The sequence below is a fragment of the Equus quagga genome, chromosome 14 (assembly GCF_021613505.1).
Source record: "Equus quagga isolate Etosha38 chromosome 14, UCLA_HA_Equagga_1.0, whole genome shotgun sequence".
NCBI lineage: Eukaryota > Metazoa > Chordata > Mammalia > Perissodactyla > Equidae > Equus > Equus quagga.
The window spans coordinates 4913892-4925502 of record NC_060280.1 but is presented as its reverse complement, the minus strand read 5'-3'; the positions used below and the strand labels follow the sequence as shown (position 1 = coordinate 4925502).

At 42.1% G+C, this 11611-nt stretch overlaps 1 protein-coding gene across 1 annotated transcript in view; it reads left to right on the top strand.

Moving 5' to 3' along the window:
* Nucleotides 1-11611, top strand: part of BBOX1 (gamma-butyrobetaine hydroxylase 1) — a 60130-nt gene that overhangs the window by 7576 nt on the left and 40943 nt on the right. The window contains exons 2-3 of the mRNA XM_046637878.1: nucleotides 1071-1324; nucleotides 2447-2561. Coding sequence (XP_046493834.1) covers nucleotides 1106-1324; nucleotides 2447-2561 — 334 coding nt within the window. The 5' untranslated portion in view covers nucleotides 1071-1105. The remainder of the gene's footprint in view (nucleotides 1-1070; nucleotides 1325-2446; nucleotides 2562-11611) is intronic.

Below are 11611 nucleotides of genomic sequence, written 5' to 3'. Positions count from 1 at the left end.
GGGGGGGCGTGCACGTGCATGCATGCCTGCCTCCCCTTCACCCCAACACAATGAGGTCTTGTTTCCGTTGTCACATGTCACCTTCTATTAATGATGAGCTGATCATCATATGGAAGAAGTTAAGAAGTTCTGCTTCTTCCATATAAGTTCAGAGCCCTGGAAAATAATATAGGAAGAAAGTAAGATTTACAACCTTGACACGATTTCTGAAGGTCAAACTGACAGCCATTAGTGGAATCGGAATCCACACCGAGGTGCCTGGTCCCAACACTTTGGGGCCTCTCTTACACTTGATCTCCTGTCCTATAAATATAGCATGTCCTCACATTTCGTGGATTTCTTAATAAAAAGTCACCTATTCGCAAGTAAAGTGAAGTTCATAAAAGCACTCAGGAAAGGCTTAGAGTAAGCTAACTGAAATATCAAGGCACTCTATGAAAACGGAAAAGCTGGGAGGAGGAGCCGGCCGGGTTCCCTTCGGAGCGCAGGTACGGTTATGCCGCGCGGAGCAGGTGTGCTGCGCAGTGAAGCGGCGCAGGGCGGACCAGCAGAGCGCAGTGCCCGGGACCGCAGGACCTCTGAACCGAGCAAACCGCGTTAGCATCCCCGCGTCGGAACAGGGCCACTGTGGGAGGGGAGCCCTTTCTTCTCAACACGCATGCGCAATCCGGCCCCAGCTAAAACAGCACAGGTGCGATTGTCAGACTTCCAATTGTGGAGCATTTTTCTCCCTTAAGAAATTCCAGAGCTTTCACCCAAGCATGATTATGGAAGTGCTTCTGTCATCGGTCTGAACTTATTATCTAAACTTTCTTTGAGAAAGACGAGGAATTCCATGGGTCTGGAGCCTGATGCAGCACATTTCTTATTGACTCTCAGTCGCTGTGTTGCTGTTTACAGCCTTGGAAATACTCTCTCCAGAGCAAAGGTCCCCGCGCTGATAAATCAGACGCAAAGTGGCCGCTCAGCAAATAGCAGAGGCCAGAGTCCACGTGAATGGTTCCCACTCTGAGAGGTCAAGGTCAGGCCCGTCTGCCTAAGACTCTCTTAACACTGGCTTGTCGTGGCAGGTAGCGGACAAGATTTACCTGCGAGGACCAGAAACATGCACTGTGCCATCCAGAAGGCAGAGGTGCTGGACGGGGCTCACCTGATGCAAGTCCTCTGGGACGATGGCGGGGAGTCTCTCTACCCCGCCGTGTGGCTGAGAGACAACTGCCAGTGCCCGGACTGCTACCTGGACTCTGCGAAAGCGCGCAAGCTTCTCGTGGAAGCTCTGGATGTGAATATTGGTATCAAAGCCTTGAAGTTTGACAGAAAAAAGGTAAGGCTCTCTAAAGAATCTCTCCCTCCTCTCCAAAGTCAAATATAGGGGCTGGTGTCCAATAACTTAAATAATGATGATTTTTCATTTGATTGTATACATAACCATGTGTATATAGTACTTGGTGCAAAGTAAGCATGCTCAGTAGATGGACACTTCTGCTATTATTATTACTATTTTTATTATTATTACCACTATTTTTAATAAAATATACAGTGTTGTTCAACATTCCTTCACTGAGTGGCAGCCCTGGAGACACCATCAAACTATTTCTATAATAAAAGGAATGCTCTGGGCCTCCGTTCACTCATCTGTCAAGTAGAACTACTAACAGAACTTGTTCAAAGGGATGATGTGAGGAGTCAGCGAGATCCTGTGGGTACAACGTGGTTTAACATGGTGCCTGGCAGACGGCGAGCCCTCAAAAAGTGTGACTCTCAAAACCACAACCAGATGTGCCCTCTGCCCTGTGTTACTTTCTTCTGAATTTGCTAGGGTAGTTATCAGAAGAGCAAGGCCATCCTCTCCCCACTCTTGTCTTTGTCTCAACTCGAGGACTTTACGCCCAGGGACTGCTTGCAGGCTGTGTGCCCCGGGAAGAGGTATTCACTCCTCCATTCCTCACCTGCAAAGTGTGAGCATTAGGTGTGCCTTCTCCCCAGAGCTGTGTGAGGACTAAATCAGTCATGTTTTTAGGGCTTGTTATGCAGTATACACTCAAAATGGTGTTATTTTTATTATTATTATCCGCCTTATCATCATCATTACTATTTCTGATACTCCTGTCAGGAGTCTTAATTGATGGCTAACTCCAAGTCATCACAGAAAGTATGGGGACATCAGGTTTTAAGGACATAGAATAGAATTTCAGATCTAGTCAGATTTTCTTTCTTGTGTGAAATATAAGGGGCCTCAGACCTCAGATGGATCCTCTTGGCTTTCAGTTTCCTTGTTGTCCAAAAAGTTATTCGACACCTGTGTGTACATAAGGGGGGAAACAAACGCAGGGGCTAATTGGATTCCCTGATTATTTTAAACCACATTCAGAAGCAGCAACGGTCGAGAACTGAAGTGTGAAAGTATAATATGCATACGGATGATATTCACTTTCTGTATTATAAGGTGCATATCACGTGGCCAAATGAGCATTACAGTGAATTTGAAGCTGATTGGCTGAAGAAAAGATGCTTTTCCCGGCAAGCCAGAGAAAATCTCCAAAGAGAATTGTTTTTGCCAGGTAACTTTGCAGTTATGGTCTTCAATGTCTTTTAAAACATATGGTAAGAAATTTGCTCAGAAGCAAATTCAAACCCTTGTGCTTTGGTTAAAATATTATTGTAATTTATGTGTAATGTTTAATGATTTACCAGGACCGATCATTTGAGTGGAGATGAAAAGAAATACAGAGCAGTTCTAGACATTCTAAAGAGAGAGAAAGAAATAAGCCCATCAAACATATATCCTTGTCCTCTGAAATGAAACCTGGCACTTGGCAGATACTCCATAAGCGTTCACTGCAAAAATTAGGTTGAACCAGAGGCAGACTGGCCCTTCTTAATGATTTTATCTAAGCCCAGAACAACACCGAATCAATAGGCAGGAATTCCTAACCTGGTATCCACAGATAAAATTATGTGATCCCTGAACCCCATGAAATGATATACACAGCATTGAGAGTGCATGAGTGTGTGTGTGTGCGTGTGTGTGTGCACACAAGCACATTTGCTTGGGGAGAGTTTATATGAATCTCTAGGGAACCAGAGACCTCTAAAATGTTCATAAAATCTGCAATACATGGATTCAGCGGGAAAAGAAGAGTTTAATTCTTGAGCTGAGAGACAAAATAAAAATGACTACTCAATAGAAGTAGAAAGTTATTTTTTAAATATGACCTTTAGGAGACACACGATAACAGAGCTCAAGCAGAGGTGCTGGGGAGAAGTGGAAAGTATTAATTCTCTCCCTGTGCAGTTTGAAGATTTGTAACATAAGATTATCTGGGTCAAATGTAGATTCTAAAAAACATGACGGTTCTTACTTATTTGCTCGAATCCTGACTTCTACAATCACACTAACAAGGCAAGTTTCCCTGAACCAGACATACTGAACCACTGTCCATTTGAGCAACTGACCAGCCTTGTTGAATTTTGTAAAACCTCTCCTGGGAATTCTGGGTCATACACCAAGATAGAGATTTGCCTTGCTTCTTTCAAATCTGAAATTCTCAAACACGTGTAGTAACTCTCCACCGTTTTAAATGCTAGACATACAGCAGTTTACTGGGTGTGGAGATGTTACTGTTTAATCAGCTTGAACCACACAGGTTCAGTGTGTCCTACAGCTGTCAATAGAATATGATATTGTCCCCTTCCTGTCCAAGCATAGGTCAGTCTCGCCAAGAACCATTCTCTTACTCTCACCATTCTGATAGCTGACACGGTTTTGCCCCAGTGCTTTCTGTCTAAACCACTGGAATCCATTTTCCTCTTTATCTCGCCAGCTAACTGGCGGGATCCAGGTGGGTATCCAGGGGAGATGTTTTCCCTGCCTTCCCCCAGTGAGCGCATTGCTAGATTCTTAAAGGAGTCTCCAATTATGTGGCTGAGTGGCAATTGTCTGGGTCATAGAGCAGTATCACAAATGTATTTTTTATTTATTTTAGATTTCTCCTGGTCCTCAAAATATTTTTCCTTAACTCTGCTCTAATTTTGTAATCCTGTTGGATTTTACTTTAATTTCCTTCAATTTCTTCTTTTCATTATTTCAGGGAATAAAAACCAGGTTTTTAGTATTACAGCTTAAGCTTTTAAGCATTGTAAAAGGATATGGCCACCTCTCTCCATTAACATTTCTTGACGAGCACAGTTTTATAGCTTACGTTTCTCAGTACTATCAGGCAGTAGCAAAATGGAAATGATACTACACTCAGTTAAGTAGTGGAAAAAACTGGTCACACTCCCAGGCTGCAAGCATGAATAACATGAGGAGAACTGGCTGCTATTTAGACGCTGGAAAATATTTTAGTGGTTTAAAACAAGATCAGATTTTTAAAATATATTCTCAAGCTGTGCAGTTGGTGGGTTAAAGAAGAGATTAATGGGCCACTTTTGGAATATTGTTTCTCTGGCTGTTTGCCTGTGGAATTTGATACCTTCTTTCACTGCCATTGCATATTTTCAAACATTTATTCTCCAGGATATGTAAACAAGCTCAGTTACATTTGTGAAAGGATTTTGTTTTTAGTCCTCAGTGGCAATGCTTCCTCATCTGCTCTTTCCTGAGAGAAAGGAAAGCCTTTTAAAGCCTGATGTCAAGATGCAGGCCACTTTCCCTGGGTCTTTGCTTGGCACCAGATGTTGAACTCAGAAATGAAAGGACAAAGGGTAATCAACCAGAAAAAAACTCTTGTCACAGGATGGTCACAGCTGGAAGGAAGACATGGGCATTAATCATTCCCTCATAAATTTCTATTCAGTTGCACATATAGTGAGCACCCATTTTGTGCTGGAAACTGTAAGAAAATACCAAGTTAAAGAAAGACATAGATGGGGCTGGCCCCGTGGCCGAGTGGTTAAGTTCGAGCGCTCCGCTGCAGGCGGCCCAGTGTTTCGTCGGTTCGAGTCCTGGGCGCGGACATGGCACTGCTCATCAAGCCACGCTGAGGCAGCGTCCCACGTGCCACAACTAGAAGGACCCACAACGAAGAATACACAACTATGTACCGGGGGGGCTTTGGGGAGAAAAAGGGAAAAAAATAAAATCTTTAAAAAAAAAAAAAAAAAGAAAGACATGGATTCTGTCCTCAAGGATTTATCAAGTCTAGGACGGGACATTAGCCATGAAAACAAATAAGCACACTCCATTAGTTTAAGTCTATTAAAGCCTGCCTAGAAGGTTAATTATAACGTGGAGGAAGGAGTCTGAGGAAACAAGGAAATGGTCCTTAGAAGGGAGGTAATGCTTGAGCTGGATGTTGAAGAATCAGTTTGTCAGGCAAAGATAGAAAGTAAGGAAACTCTTGACAGAGAGAAACGCTGGTAGAAAGTCATAGCAGTCTAAAATAGCAGGGGGCTTTGGGAAGCTGCAGGTGGTTTAACACTGGTGAGGTTAAAATGGCTAGGCAACAGAGAAGAAGGAGGGGGACAAACCGGGAAGTGGCTGACGTGCCCCACTCAGAGGCTCAGGCCTACGCGCTCAGGCCAGGAAGCTTCCCTTACATGGAGCTCAGGGATGGTCCTGCCCATAGTTCCCAGGCTGAGGCTCTAAGGCCAGGGGAACGAGTGCAAGATCATTATGCATTTAAGAAGATTGCTTTATTTTTTTTAGAATGCATTTTACATTTTCAAAGTGTGTCTTTCTGATTTTGAACAAATGCGTATAATTTCTCAAATGCCTACAAATGTGTGAATGTCTCCTTAGTTTCGTTTTTCTCTTATTGCATTCTCCCCTCCTCCAGTGCACCCCTTTGGTTCTTGATTTGTATTTATTTTACAAAAGAGAGTGAAGTGATTGGCTCTGTGTTGTGGAAAGGTCTTGGTCATGGTCATCTGTGTTGGATGGACTGGCTGGCGTGGAGAGTGGCTGGGAGCAGGGTGACCATAGCGTAGCCTAGAAATGGTCCTGCAACAGACACTAAGAGCTTAAACTAGGGAAGTAGCAAAGAAGATGGGGGTAGAAGTTGTCTTCAAGAGAAATGTATATTGATCTGTAGGACACAGGTTACTAGCCCTGTTCTCTAATATCTACCAACCTAAAACTCGACTGTTAAAGACTAGCATGTGAACATTTCCAACATAAAGATAAAAATCGAAGACTTTAATAAAACATTGGAAATATAAAGATTTTTTAATGGAATTGTATTTTAACTTCCATTTGATGTGAAATTGATATAATTATACACTCATTTTTGTAACTAACTTCAAGGTGCAAAATTTCCATAATATAATTAATAGGAGAAAAATGGGAGAAAAATCAGTACACAATATGATCCTATATATGTGAACCTAAATATTGTTCTTTTTATTAACACTCAATATCAGAATGGATGCTTGTCTTCCTCTCTCTCTCTCTTTGAATTGGTACTGACATATTTGTATATTATTCTCTGACTTTAGTAATATTTGTTATTGCAAATTGAGGTTTAAAAGGTTGTAATTTGAAGAAAACCTTTTTTCCATGGAAGCAGTCTGCTCAGTTTTCTCAACAATCCAGGGACGGAGAACATCACACAGTCAGAAAAGAACATCTCCTCTCACTTCGATATGCCCCCCTTATAGCAGAGCAAGTCTTCACGTCTGCTAATCAGACATACCACCCTTCCGTCCATGGCTATACCCCCTCCTTTGTTTCAAAAGGAACATATCACAAGAGGGAGCGAAAACTCTTGTGACCCAGTGACTGTCAGGGCCAGCTAAGTCTCTGTATCCTACACATGGCAAGAAAAAATAGAGCTCCCCCTTTCTTGCAGAGGGCCATATGTTTACTTGAAGATGAAGATTTTGTTATGGGGCACAGAACAGAACCAGTTTGGCACAGAGGCCGTTTTTACAGAGATTTGTCAAAAAGCAAAAATTACTGTTTTTTTTTTTTTTAATTAGCAAGTAATGTACACAGTCAATATGCCTAACTCCCACGCGATATTTCACCCCTGTCGCTAAGCCTTGCCCCATCCCTCACCCATTCTTGAACTCCCAGAGGTGGGAGTCTGCAGTGCAGGTCAGGGATGGAGTGAGGGGGTTTGTTTCACTGATTAATTGGTCATTATAAATTGGGCCGGGAGTTTGTTGTTTTTTTCATGCTGCCTTAGAACGTCCCAGCTGTATCAGGGCTGCCAGGTCAAATGGCTTCAGAACAGCTCCGTCGAAACAGCTGGGGCAGGGCAGTCAAGCTGCCACATCATGTACCCAAATGTTTTCCCTTCCCAGGAAACACACAGTAAAGATTCCTTCCCTGAGCTCAGCCAGGCTCCCACTCTGATGCACAGGTGGGAGAAAAGCTCACAGTCTCCATGTGTTTCAGAAGCAAGCCTCTGTTCTGTTTTGCCTATCGTATGTGAAACGGACCTGTTCGCTTTCAGAGAAATGTCTTTAGGGTTTCTATGAAATGAATGCAGGTATCTTAAATGCCTGTGAGTTTATGAATGTGTTTTTTGCTTCATTTTTCTTCTGTGCCATGTTGATGTCTTCTGATGTGTCTTACTCTTTTCTGAATTACATATCATTTATTACCCCACTCAATTTCTGCATTGTACTTGGTAAACTTATAACCACATACTCAAAGAAAAATATTAAAGATAAGTCTAATTTACGACTGGATACATTATAGAAATTTTTTTTAAAAGACTGTATACTACATCTGTTACTTTAAAAAAACTCTTAGGTAAGAGACATTAATTATATTCTTTTTTAAAAATCATTTGTATTACTTAACAACTTCATCAAACAAAGTAACAGAGCATCATCTAATGTTAGTGCTAAACAGAACTTTGAAAAGCTGGTGTCTTTAAAGGCCTTGAAAAAATCTGAGTATATTTTTGAGAACCTAAAGCAAATCTACTTCAAAAAAGAATTATTGTAGCCTTTTCATAATTTTTTCAGTGTACTTGCCACATCGAAAATTAGGGAAAATATACTCACTTGTTTTACTCTTGGAAAGTAATTTTCTGTAGTTACACTAAAGTAAATTTATTTCTTTTCTATTTTTTTTTCAAATGGGGTAAAAGCAGAAAGAGCTTCCTTCAATGAGTGAAAAACTTCCATTTCTAACAGACTAGGCTTATTTTTCTTGCAGCCCAGGAGTGAGTTTTATAACATTGGCAGTTGGACTGCAAATTTAGAATTTATAAATTTAGAAAATTCCAAAGTGTGGCCATTTCAAAAAGTAAGGTTGGATTGCTGTATATGCTGGCTTCATTTTTACCAAACCTACATATAAGTTATAAATTTAGCCTGCGATTTTTGTTAGTGCCTACACATCAGGGGATTCACCAGCCAAAAAAAGAGGACAACTGATTAAAAAATTATTACTTTTCACTTCTGGTTCCGCTTGGCTTCTTCAAGATGGCCGAACATAGAACTACACAGCTTTAGTTTTGGGCATGTAAATGTCTTCATCATACTTAAATTTCTCCTTTTAAATTCCAGTCCCAAACTTTCAAATAGGCTCATGGAAAACATTGATGATTTTTAATTAAAAACAATTTTTATAAGCCTGTAGAAAAAAAATTTATTTTTAAACAAATTTTGATTTTGTTATTTATACATTCTGTTGATTTGCCTTATTTCCAGCTGAGCAAATTCCATAAATAATGTTTAAACTCTACCCCATTCAAGGAATTCTCTAACTTGATATATTCTTTTTCTTGAAATTCTGTGTTTTTCTCAATCTGTAACTTCTCTCTTAATCAGAAGAGCAGTATAGCACTGAAAGTAAGAGTGCTCTTGGCCCTAAGCTTTGCTAAGTCTGTGATTTGAGTAACTTACATAACCCTTCTATGCCCCCAAATTCTTTATGTGCACGATAAAGATAGTATCTGCTTACCTTCCTGAGTAGGACCATGTTGGATGAAGAGCAATGTCGCACATGACGTATTAACTCACTTCATTTCACAAGGTCTCCTTGAGAGTAGTTGTAAATAAATATAGAGAACAGCTCTGAGTGGCTTCTTGACCTTCTTAAACAGTACGTCAGTTTAAAAAGATATGCAGAGTGAGTCCCATTAGTGAAATCCTCCTCCTCGTCTCCCACTGGCTGTCAAGCTTCCGTGTGCCTTGCCTGTTTGCCCAGAGAAGACCAGTATTCGACAGGTTATGGGGGAAGAGATTGCACAGGTTGTCCCTCTTGCCAACAACCTAGTTGGAGCCTTTTACCATCTCACGTCTAGAGTGCTGAAATAGCATGGCCTCGGTTCACGCACAGCTTGCACACTCTGTGGGGTAATCTTCCTGATGCTCACCATCATCTCTCTTGCCCCTTGCTCTGGTGTCTCTCTGCACAGTGACAATGGCCCAAGTCTTCACTGGGCTTCCCACTCATCCCACAGTCTGGGGCCCCCTCCACAAGCAGGCGGATTCCTACTTTCGTCCAAGCTCTGCCTTTTCTTAGATCACTTATTCTATTCTCTCTGTCTGGCCAAACTTCTCCTATCCATCCTGCAAGGTCCAACTCACATCCCAGTGCAGCCCTTTACCAATAATTCCACCCTATAGTTATATTTCTGTCTAAGCCAAGCTACAAAATACAGACAAGGAAGAAAGTAAGCCCAGGAAATAGACATAATTCACTAGTAACACTGTGATATGACGATGGATGCATATACATTTTTGCAAAAAAATTTTGTTGGAATTTGCTGGGAGAGAAAGTGGAGGAGTGCGGCCTGTCCGGAAAGCTCCTCGCCTGTGACACAGCATCGTGTTGTGAAAGGAGAGCTGGCTTTGACTCTGCTCTGTGAACCTGGCTCTTTTTCATAAATGATCTGAGCCTGACTTTTTCCATATGTAAAGGAGGCAGTGCCTCTCAGCTTTGGGGAAGAAGAAATGGAAAAATGTAAGCGCCACGCTTAGCACAGTGCCTGGCCCTCTGGGGGTGCTCAAAGCCTGTCAGATCCTGCCCCTCTCCCTTTTCCTCCTATTTAGAGAGCCATGAACATGGGAGCAGAGGCACAGTGAAGAGCACGTGGTGAGGACAGAAGGAAAGAGACGACAGCCTGGCTTATGCTCGAGCTCCCCTCACACGGAGAATAATCATGTGATATTCCTGACTGAAAACACGAGAGTTGCACAGAGGTGAATTACTGCCATGAACAGGATTTTAGTCATTCAGACATTGGTTTGAAGTCTGGGCCAAAATTTTACCTGCCTCGCAGCTGGTTTCCTTTAAATAAAATTAAGGAAGGCAGTGACAAGCCTGGTCAACTATGAAGCGAATTCTAATCAGTGACTTAGAAATGCTTGCTGAAGCTGAGGTGATCAGCAAAGCGGGGTGCAAGTGGCCTCCCTCTTAGTTTGTTAGTTAAGGATCACGACAGGTGAAAATACCAGCCACCAGCACTATGTTAGATTCCAGGTACAAGCTAGACACTTGGATGAAAAACACTCCAGAGCCCAGAGAGGTCCAATCTCATGACCACATAAAAGCAGATAATCCCAAGAAGGGCAATAAATCAGTGTGCTCCTGCAAGGAGGAAGAAGTCTCTGAGCTCTGAGTTCAATAGGGCATGATGGAAGTTTCTAGCCCACAATAAATTATCAAGCAAAATGTATAATGGACAACCTAAAAGAGGATTTATAAAATGATTTACTTGAAGCAATAAGAAAAATGAGGAAAACCGGAGAGTAAAGATGAACCCTCTGATGGAGGCGGACGGTCTTAGTTGTCCTGCTTCACACACTTTCCCATCTTAGCCGATGGCAAGTCCATCTCTCCGGCAGCAGGATCATCCTTAACTCCTCTTTATCTCTCATACTACACATCCAGTGTGGGGAGAAATTTCTGGCATGTGTCTGTTATCAAAACAACCCAGAATCCCTCCACATCTCACACGTCCACCAGCAGCTCTCTGTCTGCACTGGCCTCTTCCTCCTCCAGCTCCTCTGCTGCTCCTTTGCCAACCTTCCTTCCTCATGTTTTTTAAAGCATTGCTTTCTGCCAGGCACTGAGCTCAGTGCTGAATATTTATTGCTCTGTTTAATCCTAGCAACAACATCACAAAGGCAGCACTATTTATTATTATAACCATTTTACACATGAGGAAAGTGAGGCTGATAGAATTAAGTAACCAGTCCAAAATCAAAGAGACAAGAAGTAACAGAGCCAAGGTTTGACTGAAGAGCGTCTGCTCTAGTGAACAGCATTCTCTCATCCTTCCCCTCTCCTATGTGGTCACAGCAATTTGTGTGGGCTCCTTTCTCTGTCTCACTGCAATTACTGCCCTGAATAGTCAGTCTCTGTGTATTTGACTGTCTTCCCCGCTAAACGGTTGGAATCTAGGAAAATAACCTACATTAGTAACAGATATCATCTACCGGGCATACGCCATGCACTATGAATTTATTCAGCAAATACTTACTGAGTGTCTGCTGTGTGCCAGGCACTGTTCTAAGTGCTGGGGATACAGTGCTGAACAAAACAGAGAAAGAGTGTGTCCCGGAGGAGTTTATGTTTTGGTGTAGAAAGAGATCAATAAAGTTAGAAATGTATCTACACTACGTCAGTGGTGATAAGGACACGGACACAGGCAGGCTGGGAGGTGCGGTGGTGGGAGTGTATGGCAGTTCTCTTCTGAGTCCT